Source organism: Pistacia vera, unplaced genomic scaffold, assembly GCF_008641045.1.
Source record: "Pistacia vera cultivar Batoury unplaced genomic scaffold, PisVer_v2 Contig289, whole genome shotgun sequence".
NCBI classification, from domain to species: domain Eukaryota; kingdom Viridiplantae; phylum Streptophyta; class Magnoliopsida; order Sapindales; family Anacardiaceae; genus Pistacia; species Pistacia vera.
Window position 1 is genome coordinate 388,729 of NW_022196100.1, and position 14,475 is coordinate 403,203.

A 14,475-nucleotide genomic window follows, 5' to 3' on the forward strand; every position below is an offset into this window, starting at 1 on the left:
TCTTAAGTTTTTTTTTTTTTCAATGAATATTGAAGGGTTGATATGTTTGGTGAAGAATCTTATCATGCATTAACAATTGCGAAAGTACAGTAGTAAGCCTAGGAGAAATCAAAATCTCCATGGGGAATATGTTAGATTGATCATTAATTAATTTTGAGCAAAAGAAAACAAATGCAAGTGATCAAAGGATCTAATTCATTGTTCTAGGATATTCTTGTTTATGCATGGGAGATAAGAGTATGAAAACTCAAAACTGCAGGCCACTAATTAAAGACAGCATCCTCATCGTTTCCGCCAAAGACTTCAAGAACAAAGAAATTCCAAGAACATATGACATAGCCAGCTACCACGTGTCGCCACATAATTTTACAACAATTGTTTTCTCCTAAGCCCAGGGCAAGACATGAATTGCTAATTTTGTCAGCTAGATACAGCTGCATGCACAGAGTCATTATTGATCCAAGGAATATGCAATTAATGTATGAAAAAGTCTTACTCAAACAACAGGAAACGAAAGTCAGAATGAGAATGAGAATGAGAAGACAACTAAATGGCGATATTGATTATGTTTAACATATGGATTCTATTTGACAGTACAAAGAAGTAGTTGAGTTACAGTAATTTTTCTTCGGCGAATATTTTAGCCGCTAGGAGTATCCGCCCTAGTTTTATTGCTCAAATTACAGGTTGGAACAATGACAGAATTATCGTTACTCTCTTGTTTATTACTGAACCCAATGTTGTATAAAATAACAAAAAAGGCAAGTGAGAAACACAAAGATAAGGTAAGGAAATGGCAATGAGGTTTGCTTCAGGTTTTCTTCTATTTCTTTTCATGTCATCATCTAGCATTGCTGTGGCCTTCCACATTCCTGTGGTAAATGTGACGGCCATGCCAGCAGTATTTCTGTTTGGTGACTCAACTTTTGATGTGGGGACTAATAATTTCTTAAATGTGAACCAAACCATCAAAGCGAACTTCCTTTATAATGGAATCGACTTTCCTTACTCAACGCCAACTGGGAGATTTAGCAATGGCTATAACACAGCCGATCAAATAGGTAAGAATTGCATAGCTGGTGATTGATTTGTATTGATATGATCAACTTTAACTTGAAATATTTGATTGGATTGTATCAGTGAGGCTGTTGGGATATAAAAGGAGTACGCCATCTTTTCTTTCTCTTCTAAACCACTCGTCCACTTTCAAGGGTAGAATTCTCCAAGGTGTCAACTTTGCTTCAGGAGGCTCTGGTCTACTTGACAAAACTGGGAATCAATTTGTAAGCATATATATTCTCTTAATCTTGAATGTCACTCCAGATTCTATTTTCTTTATTTCTTTTCTTCTTTTCATAAAAGTTCATACATATAAAAGAAAATTTTCTACTGGAATTCTCTTGTATAAGCAATGGCATAAGTTCACGCATGTGCGTGTATGAAAGCAACACAAAGGTTTGAGAATTACAGCTCCCAGCATCAATGCTTCTTTATCAAAAAAAGAAAGAAATTAAAGAGAATTTTCCTTCATATCCAAAGGACAAAAGCTAACTTCATTTATTTACATCGTTTACAAATATTACAGAACAATTCGATGTCATTGAGAAAGCAGATTGACCAATTTTTAACTGTCTACGCAAACATCACAACTATAATGGGTCCAGAAGAAACTGCCAATATGGTTTCTAAATCACTGTTCCTCATTAGTGTTGGAAGCAACGACGTCTTTGATTTTCTGGATAATAGTACCACGTCTCCCGGGAACCTCTTGTACAACATGTTGTCTACCTACCACGACAATTTAAAGGTGATTGCTTAATGGAATCAATTGAATCTATTGTGTTCTAATTTTGTTGCGCGCAGATTAGTGATTATCTACACATGAGACTATGACATGCGCCTAATATTAATTGAATTAATATGGCAGAGTCTATACGATATTGGAGCCAGAAAATTCGGAATTATCAGCATTCCACCAATCGGTTGCTGTCCGGCTGCACGTCTATATAATAACACTGGTGGCTGCTTTGAGGAAGGAAATGAGTTTGCTAAAAAATTCTATAACGCAACGGAAGAACTCCTGTATGGAATGAAATCAGAACTCCCTGGAATGACATATTCACTGGGAAATTCTTATGAAATGACCATGACTGTCATTGAAAATGCTTATGCCTTTGGTAAGAAATTTAGTTAAAGATTGATATTGAAAGTTACTGCAATATAATTTAGATATTGAAAATTCTGATTCAATTTATCATGTATAATCTGTAAGGTATCACGGACACCGCGACAGCTTGCTGTGGGGATGGAAAGACTCAGTGTAATCAAAAAACAATTCCTTGTAACAATCGCAAAGAATACTTATTCTGGGATCGATTCCATCCAACTCAGAGGACTTCTGAATTGGCAGCTCTAACACTTTATGCAGGCTCTACAAGATTTGTGACACCATTCAATTTCAGTATGTTGGCCAGCAATGATGTCTAAGGTTTTCATTATTTCACTGCAGCAGAAATCATAACAAAGGACATGTAATCTTCCGTTTTCTCGTTCTCATTCAAGTATCAGACGGAGTAATTTCTTTGTCATATAGCTAAGAATAATAATAAATAATTGTGACATTGTTGTAACATAATTGTACGATCATATATAACAAAGTTACCAAATTGAATAAAAAACTTATCCCTCCCTAACTCTTTAATGGTCTTACGAATTAATCAATTTCTGAGTTTCTCACAACTTAAGGTAAGGTGGTGTGTGATCATGTTGGAACTTTATCTCCTAGCCAATAGTGGGAGAGATGATATATTGGTATACTAAAGCAGAAGCAGCATTATGAAAGCTTTGAAATAGAAGTTGGGAAGTGGGGGAGAGAGAGTGTCGACAGCATCATATTCAAGGGCAGAAACTTTGCAGAGAAGGATAAAGGGCATTAGCTAGCTAGCTTTGGCTCCATTCTAAATAATGGCGTCGCATCCATCTCGACAGCATCTTGTTCATATGTCCAGCATCTTTTTTTTTCTTTTTTTTTTTTTTTCTATGACCAAGGGTGTCTGGATCAGTTTGCGCATATATCAACTAATCCTCCAAAATTTTGAAGTTGACAATCGAGTAAATTCCTTTTATAATCATCCCTATTAGCAACTCAGGTGGATTGGACCTCTTAAATAATACACTTAAGAATCTTAATTTACCACTTGATCACTCAGTAGTGATTGTGTCTAGCATCTTTGACATACACACTTTAGCTAGCTTACAAATCAAAGCAAGGATGTTATTGTAAAATTTATAACTTCTTTAACTTTGCACCATGTTCTTTTCTTTACTTTTTGTACTCACTGACTCACTCTCAAAAGATCTGCATAATCCTCCCTTTTATCCCATGGATTTCGTTTATCTACATTCTTACACGTGCTAGACTGCTAGACCATCTTATTTTGATTTTCTTTATGTCAATGGACTTGATGCTTCTGATATAAGCACACACAGTGTGAGAGGAAAGAGGAACACATTCTTAATCTGTCCGTGCCTGCCGATTAATGCATTATTCTTTTAAGCTGTACATTTATCAACATGGGAAACTATTAAGTTTCCAGGACAAACAGGATCCTCATTCAAATCTTTAAATAATTGGTTGGAAATAAAGGTTTGATCAGGAGAATAACGTTGTCCCAATATTGTAGAACGCCTTGATATGCATTTAACATTATTTAAATGTATAGAGATAATACTAATTAATCACGATAGTATTTGTTTGATGAGCATACTAGCAGACACCCTTAACACTGCTTTGTTAACTCAACCACAACTTTACCAAATGGTTAATTAAAATGGAAACTAAGAGGGGAAAAAAATGAAGATTTAATCGAAGAAATTGGTTAAAGACTTGATTAATTCATCACTAAACCTCTTAACATGTATCTAATCTAACCACCAGTTTCAGAATTCACTCAGAATAACTTGTGGCTATTAGCAATGATTTTTTCTAATTTGTATTAATTAACTTCTAATCACAATTATCTTGAACAGAAGATCTCTGATAAATCAGAAAAAGGAACAGAAGAGATCAGTTCATTTCCCTTATTTGGTTCAAAAAGACATAGTACAGTTAAGAGAACTTCGTCTTTAAACAGAACGTAAAACGGGAAAATCAACCCCATCTATGTTACATCCTGCAGAATGCAATCACAACCCCAATAAAGCAAAATTTAAAGTGTAGTCATTCTGCAATGGAACAATCCAAAAGGTCGCTTCAGAAGTGAACAGTTGTAACCATCCATACAGGGTAATTCTACAGTATTTCATTTCCAGAATTCATGGCTTTATCTATGGCAAGTTGACAACGCATGACACCCCCCATCTCCCTACTCAGAACTATCATTGATCAGGACCTGGTTGAATTTATTTTACTTCAACTTCACGGAATTGAAAATTTTTCACTTTTCCTACGTACGACGGTACGAGCAACAAGTAATGTTTTAACTCTTTATTGAGCTCCATTGGAATCAGTAATCTGCTTGTCGGGTCTTTTAGTCCATTTGAATGTCACCTGTTCAGCCGTTTACTAATTTCGATGGACTTGACAAAGTAGAGAGTGTTGGGATGTTTTGTTCGAGGGGATTTATTAGGTTATAAGTAAATGTTAGTGCATTAGCAGCCGTTGGATCAGTCTTACGTCAGCCCTAGATTATAATCAAGGGTTGAAAAGCGTTAACAGTTTCTCCTTTTGTATAACCTTTTTTCGAAAGGTTTTATAGGCACCACATTATAAAGGCAATTAATATTGTTGTAAATGTACTCTCCACCTATTTTTAAAATCTATAATCAAATACACTTTTTTTTTTTTTAATTTTTAATCATCATATCACTTTACGCGTATCTTAATTAATCCTCCTACACTTTAAAACTATAAATTTATTTAAAGTTCTAATGACTATTTTTATTAGTATATGAAAATGAATTCAAAATTAAAACCCCTTAAATCGTATATCTAAAAGTCTCTATTGAACCGTTCGACCATTCAGATGTAGTTAAATATTTAGAATTACATTTAAAAATAAAATATATCAAGAAAATAAATAAATCACACGCATTGTTATTTGTTCATGAAAATGTATAAATAACGAGAGTGATATTGTTTTAATCATGTAATAGTCAGTCTTCTATGGTAATTTCTTGTATTAAATGGACAAATTAAAGAATTGGAATTAAAATTTATTAAAACTTGATACTAATGATCTTCTAATTAAGAATTTTAATTAGGTAATGCAAGCCATGTGAAATGGCTAAAACAAAATGGATTTGCATGAAATTAAATAGCATTGGTAATATCAATTAACATCGTAACTTTCTTCGGAATTTGGTAAAGAGGGTCCAGCATTAATTTGCCTTTTAAATGCTTTTCAGATCTTTCATTTAATTAGAACCATGTATCAACCTACATATTATTATTGTGGCTTAGTCAATAAAAGCAACTATATACATCAGGTATAACTGGTTTTTCAATGTTTTGGACTGGAGCTTGGGTTTGGGGAAGAAATTGTAATTTTTTTTCCTAAACTCGCCTCACTATTTTTTTTAACCCCAAGGGGTCAGTCTAATGCTCATAAGGGTTTTCTCAATTCCTTAAGTTTTTAGGTTCAAACCTTAAAACTACCTACCATGATAACATTAAGACTTACCTAGTCTTTTGGGATTGTAGAATGTTCAATGAATCCCGAAGATTAGATGCAGAGATTTGTTGAAGTGCGTATAAGCTAGTCAGAAATCCCGATTATCAAAAAAAAAAAAAAAAAAAAACACTATGTAACACAAGAAGAGTCTCCCACATTTTTTTTTTTTATATTTAGTTTGGGATTAAAAATCAAGGACCCAAAACATTTAGATAAAAGCAACGCCAATGACTTTAGAGGTTAAATTTTTTTTATTAAAAATTAACTAATTTATTTAAAAAAAAAAAATTGATGCTTGCAAATGAGATGAACAATAGTGAAAGAATTGATGTCCTTAGGGTGTGTTTGGTTGGGATAATAGATGATTACTGAAGTAATGTCATATTATATTACTTGATTATCACGTTTGGTTGTTAAGTAACATAAGATTCTGGTAATCTTCCAAAACAAATAGTAATTAATGTTAGTAATATAGGAGATAATCTGATTACCTCTATTTTCTTAAGTATTTTAAGATTACTTAGTAATTTTATTTTTGTTACAATTTTACCCTTTATTAATAATTTTTTTTGGAAAATAATGCCCTTATTTTGAAATTAATTTATATAAATCTGCCATTACAATACTATCCCTATTTAATTAAGTTTTTGGACACTAATGCCCTTATATCGAAAACAAATTGCAGGCCGCCCAGAACCACCGCCACCCATCAACAACCAAACACAAAACAATTTCTCCTTTTGTATAACCTTTTTCTAAAGGTTTATAAGTACCACATTATAAAGGCAATTAATGTTGTTGTAAATGTACTCTCCATCTATTTTTAAAATCTATAATCAAATACTTTTTCTTTTTAATGACCAGGTAATCCTCCAAGATCCTAAAACTACAAGTTGGTTGAGAGCTCTAGTAACTACCTCTATTAGCATATGAAAAGGGATTCAAACTTATGACCTTTTAAATAGCACACCTAAAAATCTCTATGGAATTGTTCAACCACCAGATGTAGTTAGGGGTGTTCAAAAGCGGTCGGTTAACCGCTTTTATGAACCAAACTGGTTTTTCGATTCGGGAAAATTCCCAAACCGAAACCGAACCGATTTGAAGAGAAAACCGGTTTTTCAATTAACTAGTTTTGAACCGGTTTTCTCTCTTTTTTTTATTTTATAAAACTTATTTTTTTTTTTTAACTTCTTCCTAAATTTAATTGTAAATATAAACAATACATATCCATATAAAAATAAAAATTAAATATTCATACATATCCATTGATCACTACTAACAATACATTAAAAATTTATACAAATAAAAGTACGAAATGAAATTCTTTTTTTATTTAATATATAATATATATTTTTATTTCTATTTAATATATATATATATATATATATATATATCCGGTTCAAAAAACCAGTTTCGGTTAACTGTTTTTTATTTTTTTCGAACCGATAACCGAACCAAAAATCCGGTTTTTTTAATTTTTTGAACCATAACTGAACCCTTTTTTCGGTTAACCAGTTTTTCAGTTCGGTTCGGTTTTTGCATTTTTTTGAACACCCCAAGATGTAATTAAATATTTAGAATTATGTTTAAAAATAAAATATATCAAGAAAATAAATAAATCACTCACATTGTTATTTGTTGATGAAAATGTATAAATAACAAGAGTGATATCGTTTTAATCATGTAATAGTCACTCTTCTATGGTAATGTCTTATATTAAATGGACAAATTAAAGAGTTGGAATTAAAATTTATTAAAACTTGATACTAATGATCTTGTAATTAAGAATCTTAATTAGGTAATGTAAGCCATGTGAACTGGCTAAAACAAAATGGATTTGCATGAAATTAAATAGCATTGGTAATATCAATTAACATCGTAACTTTCTTCGGAATTTGGCAAAGAGTGTCCAGCATGAATTTGCCTTTTAAATGCTTTTCAGATCTTTCATTTAATTAGAACTATATATCAACCTACATATTATTATTGTGGCTTAGTCAATAACAGCAATTATATACATCAGGTAGAACTGGTTTTTCAATGTTTTGGACTGGAGCTTGGGTTTGGGGGAAGAAATTGTAATTTTTTTCCTTTAAAACTCGCCCTCGCTACTTTTTTTAACCCCAAGGGGTTTGTCTAATGCTCAAAGAGGTTTTTTCTCTTCTTTGAGTTCCTGGGTTCAAACTTTAGAACTACCTACCATGATAACATTGTGACTTACTTAATTTTTTGGGATTGTAGGGTATTTAATGAATCCCAAAGATTAGAGATTAGTTTAAATACGCACAAACTAGCCAGGACATCATGATTACCCAAAAAAAAAAAAAAAAAAAAAAACTATGTAACACAAGAAGAGTCTCCCACATTTAAAAAATAAAAAATAAAAAATTTGTTTGGGATTAAAAATCAAGGACCCAAAACATTTAGATCGAAGCAACGCCAACGACTTTAGAGGTTAAAATTTTTTTATTAAAAAATTAACTAATTTATTTTTAAAAATTGATGCTTACAAATGAGATGAACAATAGTGAAAGAATTGATGTCTTTAGGGTGTGGTTGGTTGGGGTAATAGAGGATTACTGAGGTAATGTCATATTATATTACTTGATTACTACGTTTAGTTGTCAAGTAACATAAGATTTCGATAATCTTTCAAAACCAATAGTAATTATTGTTGGTAATATAAGAGATAATTTGCTTGTCTTCATTTTCTTAGGTATTTTAAGATTACTTGATAATCTTTTTTTTTTACAAGTTTACCCTTTATTAATATTTTTTTTTGGAAAATAATGCCCTTATTTTGAAATTAATTTAAATAAATCTTCAATTACAATACTATCCCTATTTAATTAAGTTTTTGGACACTAATGCCCTTATATTTAAAACAAATTGTAGGCCGCCCAGAACCACCGCCACTCGCCAGCCACCAAACCATCGTCAAAAGTCATTGGAAGTCGCTGAAAGTGGCTGTCATGCGTCGATATGGCTGTAGATGTGGCCGAAAATGGCCAGATCTATTTTGGCCATTTTCGGCCAGATCCATGGCCGTGGATGTTGGAATAGATCTGGCTGTTAACGGCCAAATCCACGGCCATCTGGCCATTTTCAGCCATTAATGTAGTCGGAAACGTCTATATCGATGTACGGCCAACAGCCGATAGTAAGGGTGAAATCGAGTCAAGTCAAGTCGAGTTGAGTATCTAGCCAATCGAACTTGACTCAATCGCTGTAGTATCGAGTTCAAGCAGCGATGGAGTCAAGTTCGAGCCTGATTGAGCTTAAGAAATCAAGTTCGAACTCGAACTCGAACTCAGTACTTGAAATTGGAAATCAAGTTCGAATTCGAGTTCGTATAATCAAGTTTTAGTCGAGTTTTATTTGGGTTTTAATCGAGTTCGAGTTCAAACTCAATTTCGATGTAATCTAATATGAGTGGATTTGCAAATTTTATAACTTTTAAATTACATATGACCCCTATTACTTTAAAAACTATCAACCTAACCATTAAGCTTGAAAATACTTGCGAACATATCGAGTTGAGTTCTACTGTAATCGAACTCGACTCGATTAACTACTCGAACTCGACTTGACTAATGTCGAGTCGAGTTCGAGTAGCTCACGAGTGGGTCAACTCGATTTTCACCCCTAGCCGGTAGTGGCTTAAGGTAGGTGGTGGTGATTTTATTACAAATTAAAGTTTTATATAAGTTGTAGTATTTTAGCAAAATGTCAAAAGTATGGGGTTAAACAAAATGATTAAAGACATAATAATAAAAATAATATTATATTAATATTTAAAAAGGAGTGTAATTTAGTAATCTTTATAACATACCTACTCATTTATCCTCTTAAACAAACATATTAATATAATATACTCACTAATTTATTCTAACTTAATTAGACATTTTTCTAAATATTTTTAATAATCTTCAAATTAAAATTCTCAATAATGCAATATTTTTTAGACTAGAATCACTCTTATAGTCAAGTCTAACATCCTTTTGATAATAATTTAACTTAAAGTAAAAGATATCATCAACATGTCTCATCAATTTAATGAGGTGAAGATTATCAATTATCAAATCACAAATTGTGCACAGGCTTTCACCAAAGTCCACGGACTTTGGGTATTATAGTACTATAATATAATGGGGGACCAGTCATAATAAAGGGTTACTCTTGTAGTTTTGTTTTGGGTGATATAGTAATTCATATAAATATCTTTATATTATAAAGATAGAAAATATTGTAATCATATAATATTAAAAGTAAATAGTTTTGAGTAAATAAGATAAATCATACGTGTTTTTTCTCTTTACTATTTATTATTTGTGTGTGATTGACTTTTTTTTATTCCAATACTTTAGATTGTTCAATAAGAAAATTTACTTTATAAAGCAATTTTACAAAAGAAAAAAAAGTAAAAAAAGAATATGGTAATTAAAGGCTCAATTATGAATTAGGTACCATATTTATCACTTTGGCTGTGGAAAGCATTTAAGATAAAGATTCACATTAATTTGGATTTAATATATATATTATTATATATATATATATATATATATATATATATATATATAATATATATAAATATATATATATTATAATATAAATGCGAGAATATAAACTGTAATATCCATTATTATTCAAGATTTAATCTTCGATATTATCTGGTTTTTACCATTCCAAAGTTTCCCTTGTCAACTAAGCCAACATAATATGATTTATTTGTATAGAACTGAGTCAATATAAAATAAAATAAAATTAGGCCTCCTAATTCTATAAATTAGGCTATTTGATCACTCTCATCTGACACCAAAAACTTCCATCTCATCTTCCTCTTCTAGTTTTTGATCCTTGTCTTGCTGTTCTTTAGGGTTGGGTTTTTTTTTTGTTTTTTCCTTAACCAGCCATGGACCGAATCTTCGTGATTGGTCTACTCTCCCTGTAGACTTACTATCCATAATTGCAGGTGGCCTGAAAACGCTAGCGACACGTGCGTTTTGGTGCCGTTTGCAGAAATTTCGCCTAGCCATACGTTTTCAGAAAACACCATCTCCTTTAAAGGTCTCAGAATCCCTGTCCCTGTCCCAGCTTCCAAAAAAGACATTAACACGCTGACCGTTGCTTTCAGGGATATCTTGTTCTCACTGAGTCCGTTTCTATGCTATTGAACCCTTACCCAGCAGAACCTCCATATAAATGTTTCAACAAAACATTATCGTTAGATTACAAAAATCTTCCTCACTGGAAGAATGCAGTCAGGAACCTCTCTCTAGATTCCGGTTTCGACACTTGGCAGGTCGTTACCAAAACCCTCAATTTAATGGATTTCAGGTCCATGAGTTACACAAATCGTACGGTCTAGATTTCGTTGTTGTCAGAAAACGAAAAGATAGATAAATGAATTATGACAATATGGAGTCTACTTCCTCCACAAAGTCGTTTGTGCTACGTGTCTTGACGAGCATTATCGTGATTTCGCAGTTATGGTCACCCAGGGACTTGGAGAAATGAATCTTTGGAGAATGGAGAGCCAGAATGGATAGTTATAATCATCTCACTGGCAAAGTTTTTCTGTCGTTGATGTTGTGTATCACAAACACAGATTCTATGCGATCGACATACGCGGGTTTGCAATAGCCATTGACCATGCTCAAAAATTTATGACGCTGCCAATAAATTTTTTGAGCCCATTCCTGGTCTCAAATACTTAGTGAGCTCTCTTGATCATTTGTTTTGGTTGTTAAGCGCATTTACCTTTCCGTGACGAACTTGGTTACGGGATATGCATGTCTGTTTATGTCTGATGAAGTGAACCATGATGTTTACGTGGAAGGGGGCCTCGACGATCGAACTTCTTTGTGGGAGATGATTGTTCTCTCTGTTTCTGTGAAGATCTCTGAACTCCGAAGCAATCTTATTTTAATGATGATGAGTTTGCTGAAGCAAGTGAAGCGCACCCCGGATGGTTCCTGGAATTTATGACGTCAAGTATGAAATGATCGGGCCGCTTGCAGGATTTCCTCGTCACTCGAAACTTTATGTCCGGCACCCAACTGGTTGGGAGGTTCCCCGCGGCCCGCTGGTCGCTAAATGTAATGTCTCTACTTTCATTCTATTTCATATAGTTGTTTTTTCAGTAAAATTAACACTTGCTGCATGTGTTTAATTTGATGTTTATGATCTCGATGGTCATCATTTGACATTACAAAGCAATTCAATTTACACTTTCCAATTGTTTATGCTTAGAAACCCCTCAGATATGAACTTGGAATTTGTCTTTTAAATGTGGTGCTTAATTAGATGAAATTTCATGATATATATTCATTAAACTTAGTAATTGCTTGTGCAAGAAATAATCAAAACTTTAGTTCAAATCTGATTTGTTAAGCACAAAATTACTGTCATTCTTGGATTCTTACTGTTTGTACTGTCTTTGTTCTCTGATTCTCTACTTTGACACATGAGAAAACTAAATTATATATGGACCAGCAAACATGATAGTCGCTTTAAGATAAACATTTTATTTTGTGGATTTGTGTATAAAATTAATCACACAATAAACTCGTTTTGAAAATGTTAAGTGCCGTCATCACAAGCTTGCAAGTATCGATGGAAACAAACCAGACGTTTATTATTATCAGTATTTATTTTAATTAACTTTATTATTCTTGATTCTCTTCCTTGTGGTTGCTTTCTGAAACATTACAGGTTAGTTGGCTGCGTGCTCGGAGGAGCTAGCCTTTAGCATTTTGGAAGAGATTTCATTGTCTCCTATTGAAGAAAATCGTACTGATGTTATAACTCTTGGTTGCAGTCTAGCACGAAGACTCTTCATAGTTTCTTTGTTTTGTGTGTGTATGATAAGTTTGCTGGTGTGTTGCAGTACTACTGCTTTGAACTTCTTAATTAACTCCTAAATGTGCATGCATATAGCTATATTATGTTTTATGTAATGTAATGTTTAATGGTAATCGAGCTAGAATTCCTCATTAAGATCTTTATGAAAGGGATAAAATAAGCCGGCGTGAGTGAATGCCCAATTTCTTTGGTATTAGTACACTATCCCTTAGTCAAATAAGATGCATAATTGTCACAATGATGTTGGCTTTATGTAGACATCTTGATCATAATGCATGTACATAGGAATAAATCTTTTTTTTTTTTTTTCTTAATTATGAATTTAATTGAGGCCTCCAATTCATTACTTCCTGTTTTAGTACCTTTTTTTTTTTTTTTTTTTTTGAGCGGGGGTGTCTGACAGTTTACACACTTAACATATCCTTTGAACCTGAAGTTGACGTCGATAAATCCCATTAGTGGCTACTCTATCAGCAACGCATGTGAATTGAAACTTATGATCTTTGAGTAATATACTCAAGACCCAGTGGTGGTTAATGTTTTAGGATTCTTCACTCGACCATCTCCATTTATTCTCTTTCTATTCAGATTTAATTTCTCTTTTAAGCCTGGTAGCTCCCTCCTTACGTTGGCTGATTTGAGTGATTTCCCAAGAAGACAAGACGCTTGTTTATCGAAAGGAAGAAAAGTTTCGTGTTTGGCCTCTATCCCTGGATTAAATTCTCTCTTCGCCAATAACACTTTTGTATAGAATCGTAGTTCCCTTGAACTGATTTATTTCATGAAAAATTAAATTTAATAAGCACTGATCCATATTAATTGCACACCGTATTACACTCACTCTATTTGATAAATTAACAAAATAATTCATCCAATCGGAGATGCAAAACAAATTCAAAAAGTAAACTAAATTAGTATTTCTAGCCGAATATAACAAGTATAAACTGTGATAACTAATGTTAGCAGATTACAATGTTTAAAGAAGTTGAAATTGCCACATCCAACAAGTTATTACTTACCCATGGTAAGGTGCAAAGAATCGCAAAATAAAAAGGAGAACAGAATAGCATTTGTTCTAGCAATTAAAGATTATGGTTGCCATGGTGAGCAGAAATGTCATAGCAAATGAAATATATTCTGTCCAGACGCAATTTCTTTTTCAAATTTTGTGTAGAATTTTTTTGTTCTTTGTTAAGGATAAGAAGAATATAATTTCAATATTCATCAAAACGTGTATATGAAATTCATCGCTAGAGGTTTGTGTGACCACAAGAGTGAATGTACGTGTAAAGGACCAACATTAAGTCGCAAAGATTTTGATCTTATTGGCCAATTGTCTTCATTTGATGATAAATCAATATCATAATTGAGCATACTGGTTTACCAACAAATTGGTATATGTAATAGCTATGCCAGTTCCCAGCAGAAACAATTTAGTATAACAATTAACAGGTGTTCAATTACTGATAGTTAACAAGGTTGAAAAACTATATATTATATGGACTGTAATTTTTGGCTTATTTTGACGGCGAATACTCAATTGGTCATCATTATTCGATCCATTGGCCTTTACTCTAAAAAAACCCTTTTTATTCTGGCTTTTGGTAACTCATTGAAGACCGGCTGAGAAAGTAAAGTGTATTTTGAGTATTAACGGAATATAAACTTTGGATGGAAATAATATTTTGAAACTTTTGGGTGGGAAAGTATCATTAAGGCAAACCTTGGGTGGGAAAAAGTTGTTTACTCTAAATCGATATCCTAATTGAGCATACTGGTTTCCCAACAAATTGGTATAGTATGTCATAGCTACGTTAGTTCCCAACACAAATAATTTAGTATAACAATTAACACGTGGTCCATTACTGATAATTAACAAGGTTGAAAACTATACATTATATGGACTGTATAGACAAAAAAGAAAAAGTGACATATA

The 14,475-nt window shown here is 32.7% G+C and overlaps 1 protein-coding gene across 1 annotated transcript; it reads left to right on the top strand.

Moving 5' to 3' along the window:
* Positions 1 to 790: 790 nt before the first annotated feature.
* On the top strand, positions 791 to 2,684 carry LOC116134539 (GDSL esterase/lipase At5g55050-like). The gene is made up of 5 exons (XM_031420226.1): positions 791 to 1,061; positions 1,141 to 1,283; positions 1,586 to 1,807; positions 1,928 to 2,177; positions 2,273 to 2,684. Exons 1-5 carry the CDS (start codon positions 794 to 796, stop codon positions 2,485 to 2,487), a joined length of 1,098 nt encoding a protein of 365 aa, XP_031276086.1. The 5' UTR covers positions 791 to 793; the 3' UTR covers positions 2,488 to 2,684.
* Positions 2,685 to 14,475: the final 11,791 nt, after the last annotated feature.

Coding starts and splice junctions, on each gene's coding strand:
- LOC116134539 (XM_031420226.1), top strand. CDS start 794: ATGGCAATGAGGTTTGCTTCAGGTTTTCTTCTATTTCTTTTCATGTCA. Junction 1,062..1,140: donor TAACACAGCCGATCAAATAG/GTAAGAATTGCA, acceptor GGATTGTATCAG/TGAGGCTGTTGGGATATAAA. Junction 1,808..1,927: donor CCTACCACGACAATTTAAAG/GTGATTGCTTAA, acceptor TTAATATGGCAG/AGTCTATACGATATTGGAGC.